This window comes from Nesoenas mayeri, assembly GCF_963082525.1.
Source record: "Nesoenas mayeri genome assembly, chromosome: 14".
Classification (NCBI taxonomy): Eukaryota; Metazoa; Chordata; class Aves; order Columbiformes; family Columbidae; genus Nesoenas; species Nesoenas mayeri.
The window spans coordinates 11,909,288-11,922,334 of record NC_137556.1 but is presented as its reverse complement, the minus strand read 5'-3'; the positions used below and the strand labels follow the sequence as shown (position 1 = coordinate 11,922,334).

At 39.4% G+C, this 13,047-nt stretch overlaps 1 protein-coding gene across 1 annotated transcript in view; it reads left to right on the top strand.

The window, feature by feature from the left end:
- Positions 1 to 12,186, top strand: part of ATP10B (ATPase phospholipid transporting 10B (putative)) — a gene marked incomplete at both ends in the record, with an annotated part of 50,674 nt that extends 38,488 nt beyond the window's left edge. Inside the window, 7 exons of the mRNA XM_080353333.1 lie at positions 2,224 to 2,536; positions 3,648 to 3,724; positions 4,297 to 4,422; positions 5,811 to 6,011; positions 7,774 to 7,854; positions 8,534 to 8,721; positions 11,685 to 12,186. Of these exons, the coding sequence (XP_080209459.1) occupies positions 2,224 to 2,536; positions 3,648 to 3,724; positions 4,297 to 4,422; positions 5,811 to 6,011; positions 7,774 to 7,854; positions 8,534 to 8,721; positions 11,685 to 12,186 (1,488 nt within the window). The remainder of the gene's footprint in view (positions 1 to 2,223; positions 2,537 to 3,647; positions 3,725 to 4,296; positions 4,423 to 5,810; positions 6,012 to 7,773; positions 7,855 to 8,533; positions 8,722 to 11,684) is intronic.
- Between the last annotated feature and the right edge of the window lie 861 nt (positions 12,187 to 13,047).

The window sequence follows — 13,047 nt, the reverse complement described above, 5'->3', positions numbered from 1 at the left end:
GGAGGGGTCAGCTGTGACCATTTCTACAACCTAAAACTGAGTCCAAAATGCCATCTGTGTTGCCCTCTTTATTTTCCATGAGCTCGCTCTTCCCACGTAGCCTTGGACGCCCCTGAGGTGTCCAGGCCACAGCCGCTGCCACTTGCCCAGGGTGCTGCTCTGTCCTTTCTGCGCAGCATGTGCCCATGGCCCGTACTTGAAATAACAGGAGTTATGGTGAGACGAGCCTTTCCGTGGGTGGACAGGCGGCAGGGGAGTGAAGGCAGGGCTGCTTTCTGCCGCTAGGCAAGTTCTTTGTCTCGGCTGCTTCAGTTTTACTCCCCACAGAATGGGGGTTACCAATACAAACTTGTCTTTATCTATAAAGCTGTTGTGAGGAAATAGAGATAAAATGTTTTTCTTATGATAGGCAACTCTACAGAGCAGTTAGTTGGCCTACTTTCTAACTGGTTTTGTCTGCAGTTAGTAGCTCTCCAAACAAGAATAAAATCTCGTGCAAATGTCTCTCTCTTTTAATGCCATGGAAATAGGAAAACACGCAATGATATGGAATTTGGCATAGAATACATTCCTTGCTTCAATGTGTAATTTAATTTGATACGCATATCTGCCTTAACGGAAGGCAGAATGAATATCTTTAAGATGGAAATTAGAAGATGGTTTCTGTCAGAGAAGTGATGCTGCAGGCGAGACCACCCTGGCTCCAGGAAACACAGATGTGTGCACTCACCCATAGCACCCCCTATGGTCCTCGATCCAGACTCAGATGCAAACTGCAACCATGTGCGTGCTTGTGTGAATACATGTGGTTCAGTGGACTCTGGAGTTGCCTCCCAACAAGATTCAGCTCCCTCCCTTTCAAAAATAAGCTGGGAACACTGTTTCTGAAAGTGTCTCCCAATGGCAGCAGGGGGGGGAAACAAATAATACATACAAAGTGCTTCTGCTTTCACAGTAACCCATTAATTTTGCCGAAGTTAACCCTTGAACTGGCTTCAGTGGGAGGGGACTCTCTCACCCCTCCTGAACCCAGTAGCTTATTTAAATATGGGAAATTAAATATCTTTCAGGAAGAAGCAACATAACTAGGTAGTTTGGGGGATTTATTTAAAGAGGCAAGCTGAGACAAGCCAGGAATTTCCACTTCAATTTTTGGCTTGTTCACAGGAAGATGTTTCTTCTCCAATATTTTTTAGAAGTCTTCAGTGTACAGGCTATATGCAGCTTTTTATTAGATGTCAGAGGTACATTTGATTGCAGAACCTCCCACTTAAGTGTAATTTAAATCTTGCAAGCATCCTACACATGTACCTTATGCAACATAAAGTGAAAATAACATTTTAGAACTGAATCATCACTCAATAAAGCTGACAGAAAAGGTAGAAAAAGGGAGTGATTAGCTCCTCAGGTATTCAGTGCCATGCAACAGAAGGAGGACTTTAAGTACTATCAGGCAGCAAAATAGCTTTTAGATCATTCTGGGTTTCCTCTGACAGTGGTGTGCCAATTTAAGAGATATAGGAGAGGTAAAAACGTTCCCCTCAAATCTGTCTGTGTTTGATACTAAGTTAATTCCAGTTGTTTGCATCTGAAAGGGGAGTTTGGTCCAACATGAGGCAAATTTGCTAAGAGGGAAAGACTAAATTTGTGTTTGAGGCACAGTGCTGAGACTTATGAAGTTTACTTCTGTCTTTAATTGTGACAAACACCTGATTTTGTGATCTAGAAAAGGCCAAGATGTCAAAATTACTGGGTAATTTTGAGAATCTGAACCTCTAGTTTTGTTTCTCTACTGCAGTTTACTTCTAAGGGAAGCAAATGCTACAATATCTCACATCATTCGTATCAGAACTCGATTTTTAAAATCTCCTTTAGAAAAAAAAGGGATTTTTAAAGGATTTTTTTAAAATATCTGTACTCTCAGAACTGCAAATACAAATATGTCCTCCTGATGTGAATATTATTTTATTTTCTTTTAAAATAATTTCTTACTTCAGTTAACTAGTGATAAGATACACAGTGTTTCCTCTGAAGGATTTGATCACGTCATTGAAGTAATCTCCAATCTGTTGAATCAGTGCGTTTCTCAGTCAGTTTTCCACAATATTAATCTGATAGGTTTAAGCCCACTGGTGTGACTATACAAACATATGCTTTGTCAGTGCTGTGCTGTAAAGGGAGTTGGAGATAACTATTTCTAGAACCACTTCTGTTTTCTCATAGGAAACATGTGAATCTCTCCTGAATTTAACCTTGGAAGAGGTGAGGAAGAATTATGAGGTTGAAAAATCACAGAAGAAATTTTTTGGCATTATCCCCACATCCTTCTCAGTCTCTGAGGCCCCCAGTCCTGAGTTTGGACTGGTGATTGATGGACGGACGCTGAACATCATCTTCCAGGGGGGCCTGGAGGAGAAGTTCCTGGCGCTGACGAAGCACTGCCGCTCGGTGCTGTGCTGCCGGTCCACCCCTCTGCAGAAGAGCATGGTGGTCAAACTTGTCCGGAGTCAGCTTAAAGTGATGACCCTGTCGATAGGTACCTCTGTTTTGGATCTTATGGGAGAAAGAGGGAAGCAAGTTCTTCCTTTATGAGTTACGGAAATGTATGGAATATAGTCTATGAGCTATTTCTTGTGCCTTGGGATACAGTGGGAAAAAATAGCAACGAATAGTGTTTCCTGATCAAAAGCCATACGAAAGTCCTTCTTCAGCTTTCACTGAGCAAATCTGGCCCCCATTTAAACAAGACAAATGCACTCCAAATTCAAACTCTGCCAGCAATCACTTCCATGTGCACCAGTACAAACGTATGTACACAGCCGATAGCAGTTACCGTTTGTCTTTCCATAAAGCCCTTTCCCTGTCAGAGTTTCCAAACTTCTGAAAACAAAGTTATCCCCAGAGTGGTATTAAGCACTGATGCATTTAGTTTTACCTCCAAATAATGTGAAGTACTTTGAGTTTCCTGCTCCACTTTTGGTAAGTGATCCCACTAAGATCCTTGCAGAATCGATTTTAAAAAAAATACATCTCTATGGACCAAACAGAAAAGGAAGCCTGATGTATTTTTAAAAATCCCTGCTTTGCCTCAGAGTTCAAAATAAAAGCTTTCAGCCTTCATTTATTTTTCTTTACCAGCTAACCTCATTCACAGTCTCCACGTTGCAGGCAGCAACCATGGCTGTTCTTTCCATGGAAATTTGGTTATGTATTTGACATATTGCTGCAAGTTGAAATGAGTAGAATAACTCCTGAAATTGCTGCAATCAAGTATATCATCTAGTTTGGAGAATTGCTGCAAAGTGTGTTGTTGAGCAAATGGAATTTGCCAAGCAGAAACATACAAAACAATATATACATAGACGGCGTCAGGGTGTCCAGGCCACCACCCAGCCGGTCCCAACGTCAGGCTTAGCCCTGGTGGGTCCAAGCCTCCTGGAAAGAAGGATGTTCTGACCAACATCACATCCTAGAGGTTATGATTGCTTGATGCTGAGTATCAGTTACCCTCATTGAGATGCACAATAGTATAGAATAGCCTTTGTTTATCAGCATAGCTGGTTTTTTTTTCTTGTTCTGATATAGGCATTATGTTCTGAGCACCCCTTCTTGCACATTTATTGTTCCCTCCTGTCTTCCCATTCTAGGTGATGGTGCAAATGATGTAAGTATGATTCAAGCAGCTGATGTTGGAGTTGGGATATCTGGCCAAGAAGGCATGCAGGTATTGCCTCCATTTATTTCCTGTCCTCTTTTCTCAGGTGGTCTCTTGCTGCTTAATAAGTTTCATACCAGCTCTGTACTCCTGAGTGTCACATTAAAGATGCAAGTTACTATTGTAAATTAAAATGCAGTTCCCAATTATGAGTTCAGGCAAAAAAAAAAGTGTGTTTTGAGCCAACAATTAACATGCATGGACAAACGTGTTTGCTCATAATCCTGGAAAATTAGCAGATGCCTGTCCAGTGTTAGGTTAACATCTGGTTTCTGAATTATCTCTAACATAGCGTTACCAGGTTTGTTGATTCTCTTTCAGTGTTTTCTGCACCAAATTCTTTCCCATACATCCCCTTTCCTCATTCTCCTAAGATGGAGAGTTCTGCAGAGATAGGAAGTTCCAAATATTTTCTCAAAGTTTGGAGGGGTTTTTGGTTTGTTTTGGGTTTGGTGTGTGTTTGTTTGTTTTCCTACATATTCAGTAGCAGGAAATCATTTCAATGTCCATGTTCAAATTTCATTGTATTGGGTGGGGAAAAAGGGTTTATTGTAAATTAACTTCTATTCTTTTTCCCCAAGGCTGTGATGGCTAGTGACTTTGCAATAACCCGATTTAAGCATCTCAAAAAGCTACTTCTTGTCCATGGCCATTGGTGTTATGCTCGCCTGGCAAAGATGGTGATTTACTTTTTCTACAAAAATGTGGTAAGATTATTAAAATTTTCGTCATTGCAAGGGTTAAGTTCAGGGCTGAAGGGTTTTCTTTTTCTTCTTTCCTCTTCTCTGCTCTGCCTTCTCCATTCCACTCCTGTTTTCTTGGGTGGATTTGTTTGTTTGGTTGGTTTTGCAGGCTATACTCTCTTTTTATGAAGCTACAGTTCCTGTTCATTCAGTTTGCAAGTTTATAGTATGCTACTGCCTTCTCAGTAATGTGCTGCATAAAGCATGTGGGAAAATATGGATTCTAAATATAATTTGAAAAAGCATTATTCCAGGAGGAAAAAGGATTCAAGTCTTAGTAACTTTTATATGGTAGTTCGAGAAACTATTAATAATACCCATGAGCTTCAAAATAAAATTTGCATAAGGAAGAGCAGATTATTAGCGCTCGAATACAGAAGAAGGCTCTGCACTAAGAATTGACTGCCTGTGAAACCTCTGAATTTTTGCATTTAATTTGATAGGAACAACTTGCAAGTAACGATGCAGTCATATCTGGCATTTTTATTAAAAATTTAATGTATATGCAAATGAGCTACGCATTGAAGAATAATGTAAAGTGGAAAAAACTGATAGTAATACAGTTTCTACAAGACAGTGCAAACAAGCCCATTTGAGGGGAAATACACTCTGAACATGAAAGAATATTTGCTTAGAATTCAAAGTATCTGTACTTTTTTAATAATTTTGAATAAGGATTGCTTCTTATCAGTGTTAGAATTCGTAGTGGAAATAGAAACTTCTTTTTTTATTTCTTTTTCTGGATTGGGTACCCTTTTAGAGTTCAAAGGTTATTTATTTGCAATGTGAAATAGCTCTTCAAACTGGGATGCTGCTGTTCTATTATCTCTCCAGTACCATTAGGGTGCAGGAGGCCTTTGATTCCACACAGACAACCAGTTTGTAAAAGGATTTTAAAATCTGATGCTCAGAGCTGTGAACAGTTTACTGAATTATTCTCTGCTATTTTATTAAAGAAACCTAATGGCTTTTAAAAAGCTGTATCACAGTGGATCAGAGTGAAGCAGTCCCTTATAATACACTGCTTTATGGAATAAAGTGCAGAGCTGTCTACTGACGGTACTTTTAACCAAAATAACAAAATCTTGGGAGCCTTTGTTAATAACCAATGTACTACATTAGCCTCATAGGTGGAACTATGAGGTATAGACCATCTATGCATTGCAAACTGAAGGGTCCAGATCAGCTGTAATAGTAGGGAACAGCACAGGGGAAGGAAGAGGTGCAGCTTCACGACTCCCACAGCCCAAAGAGAAATGAAATCACGCCAGTGTGAAGGATATGCTTCTGCACATGTGGGAACCACAGCTGGCTTGTAACAGGACTTTGTATTTGTGTTTACTTCTCCACAGGCCTATGTCAACCTGCTCTTCTGGTACCAGTTCTTCTGTGGGTTCTCAGGCAGCACAATGATAGATTACTGGCAGATGATATTTTTCAATCTCTTCTTCACCTCCATGCCTCCTCTTCTCTTTGGAGTCCTGGATAGAGATGTTTCTGCAGAAACACTTCTAGGCTTGCCCGAGTTGTACAAGAATGGACAAAATTCAGAGGTATGTCTTGATTGCTGAAATAACTGCTTGATAAGCCGAAGCACCACAGGATTTTTGGTTTTGTGAGGAGAGAGAGAAGAGTTTAGACTTACTTGGAACAAAATGATCCATTTACGGTTTCTAGTTTACTAATGTCCAATAAAAGAAGGTACAATTGTAGCTGTCAGAAGAACTAGTAAGGAACACGTGATTGAAGTGGCTTCCTGGAAGTGAAGCTGGGTCCTTGGTCACAGTTGGAAGATGGAAATAGGGAGGTTTGTTCTGCCACTAAATATACAGACTAGTCCAATTTGGTATAAGCATGCTGCATTATAATAAATAAAGTGATGTGTTAATGTTGTGTTTGACATTTCTGATCTAAAGAAGAGACCATGGAGCAAATTAGTGTATGTATGTATATCTGTACACACTATATATATAAAAAATTTCTCACTGAGGTCATGTAATGAATGAGGGTAAAGTAGATTAGTTGGTCCCCGATTAAACTCTGTTCAGATTTGATGCTTCAAACCATCTCTCAACCTATTGAAGAAGAAAACGTTGTTGAAAAGATTACATCAAAAAGTGACAAGGAAACACAACCCCTTAAGTCAATAAACAATCCAACATTTTTTTATTATTATTCTCAGGTTCAGAAATATATTTGTTAATATATAAAGGATTTTGTCACAGTTTGATGTCTGGGTTATTCCAGGCATGAACTGTTTCACTGATTTACTTCTTTCACTTTGAATAGTCAGTATTGGTAACCCACGGAAAATATACATGATCTATGTTATTTTTTTACATCAGTTTGTCTGTCAGGTTTAGAGAACTATTCTGATCCCTGTATGTTTTTGAAGAACACACATATGCAGACATACATACCTGGTTTTGCACATACATAAAGCACAGTAGTACTTATTCTCTAATTGCCTCAACATTTTAAATGGGAAATTATGAAAATGTTAATGAGCAAAATTTGATGTGGACTTAGTTTTAAATCACAAAATCGCATGGTACTTAGGAAAACTTCTCTCTCCTTTTTCTCCCAGTACCTACTTTATTTATCATGGACTGTGATTTTTAACACTGGTGATCCACATTATGTTTAATGATGTTTTAAAACACTTAGGTAAAGGAGTGCAGAATTTGAAGATTCTCTGTAAAACTTCCCATTCCTTTTCTCAGGAGCTCTTAGATCTCACATATATGCAAAATATACATTCTTTATCATTTTGAAGAGATCATTGCTGTTGCTTTGACATTTTGTCTGCCCTGGAAGAGTAGGAGCCCAGCCTTCTGTCACCACACTAGTGCGTGCCACTGCACAGGAGCTGTGGCCTCACAGCTTCCTGGAGAAGCTTAAATATAACAAGTAGTCAAATTGAAATTGCACAGAATAGAAGTTTCAGTAGAAGGAGCATTAACAGAAGGGATTTTGACCAATTCTATAACTGCAGAAAGAGATTTGTTTGAAAAATAATTTGAGGCACGGGGTCCTTTGAGGATGGATGGGGCATTCCTGACATTCAGCTTTTAAGACGTAGTTGACTGACTAATCTTTCTGAAATCTGTGTTTAGTTAACACAGAGAAAATGTCTGTTCACACATAAGCCTTTGGTCTAAATCAGCTGCTCAGGAGGTGTTTACTCCTGAAGCTAGACCCGTTATCTATAATCAATAGTCTGAATGGAAGAAAAACAGACAGCAAATTATGCCTGCAGGACAGACTAGAGATGTGTGTTCCATCATAATGACTGTTATCTATAAACTCCTGCAGATATACAAGCTGTCAACTTTTATTATTACAATGTTGGATGCCTTCTATCAGAGCCTCATTTGCTTCTTTGTCCCCTATTTGGTAAGTACCACACAGGTCATTAATGTTCTCACTCTCCTCTCCACCTTAAAAAATACAAAAAATTACCTTTGAAGAGTAGAGGTTCATCACAGTCTACCTGTCTGTTTCCTAGACATACAAGGACTCTGACATAGGTGTGTTTTCCTTTGGAAACCTCATCAATAGCATCTCTCTCCTGACCATTCTCTTGCATCAGGCTCTAGAAATGAAAACGTGGGTATGTATTTGGTATGTCCTGTTCACACGACTATTTTTCTTTTCTGAATGCAGCTTGCTATTTAGACATGACCTTGCCTTTCAGAGCCATTTACCTGAATTCTGGGTCACAACAAGTAAGCAACAGATGCACTGAGATTTCACAATGTGCCAGAATTTATTATAATATTAGCCTCAGGATAATACCTCCATGTGCACAGTGGCAGAATTTGCTTCTACTGTGCCTTTGGACAAGAAGTACACAATTTTTACGTACTTCAATATATGAGGACTTGTTTTTTAAAGAACTCTATTAACTGTCATTGGTTTGTAAGTTATTTTCCAGTTATTTCTACTACTGCACTTTTCAGTAGCAGGGTCTATTGGATGCATTCTTTCCGATCTTTCTTTGCATCCTCCTGTTTTACACCCAGAGTCAGGGTCTCACAAGCATCACTGTCATTTTGTGCAATTCTGCTTACAGACCTTGCTCCACGTGGTAACGATGATGGGCAGTGTGGCGTTTTACTTCATCTTCTCTCTGATCTACAATGCCACCTGCGTGCTCTGCAACCCTCCCACCAACCCCTACTGGATCATGGAAAGGCAGCTGTCAGACCCCATCTTCTACTTACTGTGCCTTATTACCCCAGTCATTGCACTCTTGCCAAGGTTTGAATGATGCACTGTTTTCCTCTCGGATTTCTTTGTTTGGATTTGTAGGCATTTGAGCGAAAAAACAGTAATGATATTAATCTGTATAGATATGGGATATGCTGGGCACATGTGTTGCACAGGGAAAAGTGATCAGTGTGGAAGTCAAGTTTCCAGTACATGAACCGTTAATTTATTCGGTTATATAACCCTAGATAAGTCACTATATATCTACCGCTTTTGTTTTCCCGTCAGGGAAAACTTTCTATCTGGGTTGCTTCAGAGTTTACCGGTACGAATCTGTTACATAAATGTTTGCTATCATAAACACAATGTTCTCGAGCTGATCAAGACTAGAAAGCAAGTCTTTGAAATATTCCTATATGCTTTGAGAGGTACAAAATGTATTCTACTTCTTAAGCATATTACAGTGCATTACTAAGCCAAATTTAAAACCATGTTTGTATATGAAATAATTTTCTGCATCCAGAATTTTTTTTTACTTTGTGCAATAAATCAGGTATGTTAAAGATAGAGTTAACTGAGGCTGAATAATATTTGAAGAGAGATAAGCAGTATTATAGGTTGCTGAAAAAAACTTGTTTGAAAAACATAATGATTGTGTTCCAATATATGTATATGGTAACCTTGCTACTTTTGGTGCTTAATCATTCTTTCAGCATATATGCTTTGAGTTGCACCACTTATTTAAAATCTTTGTTTGTGCTTGGACAGTGAAAGAAATGGGTTTGGTTTACTATTTTATTGGTGTCCTCATCCTAGTTGTCATAAACTAGTGCAGCACAATTGTATTGCAGGAATCAGGAAAATGTTTTTAGTATCTGATTTTGTAAGTGCTTTAAGGCTTTAGAATCTGAGTCTTAATTTTGGCTAAAAAGGAACCTTTCAAGACTAGATAATATTTTTCTTCAAATTATTATTATCATTATTATTATTTCCCATTTATGTTGAGACGTTCTTGTGATTTTACATCACATTATATAACTTCAAGTCAGGATAAATAACACATAGTTCAGAAAGGTCTCATGTCTCCTAGGCAGGGCATGCTTTTCCAGCCTGTTTTTCCTTCGGTGTGCCTGTTGTTTTCCTGTCAGCCCTCATTCACAGTGTTGTTTTTGACCCTGAGCTTTCTACTGAGAGCCACATCAAACACGTGATTAGAGAATAGGTATCTTCATCTTGGGAATTCAGCAAAGTTAAGATTGTTGCTGTCTCAGTGGGACGCTGAGTTTAAAGATTTGTATCTTGATATCTTCAAATTTGGAGAACTGCTGTTTCTTCATGTAGGTACCCCAGATTATTTTCTGCAGAGTCGTCAGTTCACAGAACATCCAGCCCCCGGTTTCTGCTGCAACTTAGTGGTGTCAGCATGTCACAGCAGTGGGGAAACCACCCTTTGTTAAAACATACTTAAAATTAAGTTTCAGTTGGTTCATCGCACCACACTGCCTGCTCCCTATCTCCCTCAGAAACCAGTTGGAGCCTTGGGATTTTGGTTTCTAAGAGCTTTTGTTAAAATCCTTGCTCTCCTCAGTTCTTGCTGCTGCTGTCTGTGCTGCAGACACCCTCTGGGGCTGCGTGTGTGCAGGGTTTTCCTGGAGCACTGTCTGGCAGCACTTTGCAGAGCATCCTCTGTGTATCTGCATCTCAAAACTGCCTCTGAACTTGGTTTTGGGACATGAACTACACAGCGTTAGGTACTAAATCCCTTGAGACTGAGAAGAAAAGGATCTAAATTACATTTCCTTTTATTGGCAAGGGAGGGCACTGTGTCTCTTGGGGGATTTCAACATATGAACCAGATCTATTTCTCCAGCTGTGGAAGGCAGACTGCAGTCTGCCAGGAAGCCCTGCAGAGGCCCAAAAGGTAACTGACTCTTGCACCCTGCAGGATTGAGGGAAGGGCAGGAGCAAATGAAAAAGCAGTTCACGGGATGGAAGACATGGTTTTCCTTCCCTTCTCTGTCCTCCTGTCTGGTTCACCTGCAACTTGCACAGAAGATACAAAGGACAACTTGAGAGCGAAGACAGAGGACAACAAGATCCACACCAGCTCCATGCAGATGGACCTTGGCTCCCTGTAGCTGTGCTCTTAGCTGCCTGGCCATGACCAGCAACTGCACAGTTCCTAGACCTGAGGCGTTATGGGATCAACCAGCCTGAGCAGAGGCACACCAAATGTGTGTTCACCCACTCCTACTTGTGCAGAGAGGCCTGAGGAATCCATCACCTTAAAAGTCCTTTCCATACTTAGTCTAGCTTGTTAGGCTTTTTAATCTTGCTATCCTTATTTATGCATAGATTCAGCAGGAGGATTTGAAGATTGTAACTTTATTAATGTAATTTCAAAGAGTCCCCATGTTTGTTTTAAAATGTGTATTCAGGCCATGTACATAAAGGTCAAATCCTATGAGAACGATGCTTTGAAAGAGAATTTGGTTTTCTGGCAAAATTAACATGACATGGAGATAGGATGTGTCTTCTCTCTCTGCACATAATATAAAGTTATATAAGGGCAAAGGGCAGGTAGGACACAAGGGTATTTTACTGTTTCCTGAGGAAATCCACAAGCTGAGGTTTTTAAATTTCTGGTTTTATGAGATCTACCAAATTAAGATCCCTTCTTTAGCCTGTGTTAGAAGTATAAATATAATTTCAATCTCCTCAAATACTGCATCTCTTGGTCAGCTTCTGTTTATCTTTCTTGCACTGTTCAGCAACCAAGTGGTTCTACTATCATTTATTTAGTATTTATACACATGTATTTGGCTCTATACAGGTCAAGATAAGCGTATAGTTACATGTTACATTAAGATTCAACAGTCAACTTTCATCTAACAGGTATAAGGTATCTACCAGATGCCTGCAAAGTAACAGAAAATTAGCAACTGGATTTGTGTAATGTGATACAAATTATGGAAGGAACCCATTGGTGAGACTATTTCTTCCTCTCTTATCAGGTTCTTTATTTTTGCTCTACGAGGAACCTTTGGAGCATCTCTGATTCTGAAAGCACAGCAACTAGATAAACTTCCTAAAGAGGAACAGGATCTTGAAATCCAGAAATTAAGATCAGGAAAGCAAACTACTTCTGGTGCACCTGTGGCATCACCTGCATCTAATGATGACCTTGAGCAAAACATCAGCCACTCAAGTGTGTCACCATTTTTACATCCAGCAGCAGCAGCAGCTGTGTCTCATGGGCACACAGGATGTCAGGGACTTTCTGCTTCTGAAGTGAATCCTATCAGGAAACAAACGCTTGAAGAAGGCTACTATTTCTTTAATAGGTGGGCAGAGGAGGAACCTACTGCTATGGACCCTTCGACAGGACCTTTCTCTGGCCAATACTCCCTTGTACCCAGCAGGGCAACACCTCCTGGGCAGGACAGTCGCAAACTGACTAAAGGCAATGTTAACCGTAGAAGCCACCGGCGATCTGTGAGCGCGGTGACACTCTGAAGAAAAATTCAGAAATGGGATCCACAGCCTATGTGGAGAAGGATACCATAAGGAAAATTAAAAGTCTGATTATACTTAACCATGATGCTCACTACAAAAGGAGAGAAAGGCGTGTGGAGTTACAAACCTGCTGAAGTAGTGCAATGACATCTCTAACATGTAACTTATCCTAAGTTCATATGTAGTTTGGATTTTTATTACATGACTTCTTGATCTTCCTGGGTTTGTCTCATTAGAGAAATGTTATTTGAGCATTGCACAGTTGCTGAGAAATGTACAATTCCTTTCTTTCATCAAGGGATATTTTTCTTTCACAGTAATAGGGAATTATTGTGCTAGTGATGTTTCAATGTTATTATGCTATTGAGGTAATAGAAAAAGAATCCATTCTATATTGTCGAGCCCTAAAGCAACACATCCCACTTTAGCTTTTACTATCAAAGTCTTAAAAAGACTTCGCTAACTTAAAAATTACAGTTCTGCCTTGAAAACGTTACCTCCTGGTACTAAAGGTATTTGCAGAACAGCAGCATCAGAAAGAGACTAGAGAATGTTCAGGTTTTTAATATATGGATTTATACATATAACAATAGCAGATCTATAGTCTGTTTTCCCTGAACAATAAGTTCTGTATTTTTATGCAGGCAGTGTTTTGACCTCATACTGGTAAGAAGAGGACAAATGAGTTTATGAAGTAGAAAAATGCAAATACTGAACTATAAGAAGTGGCAGGATAACTCAGAGAAAGTGGAGTCTACTTCTTCATACCTACAAAAGCAGGCATATAAGACAAGTCAAATTCAAGGATTTATGGTTTAGAATTCTAAAGTTGTCTCTGCTTTTTCATCAAAAAACTCAGTT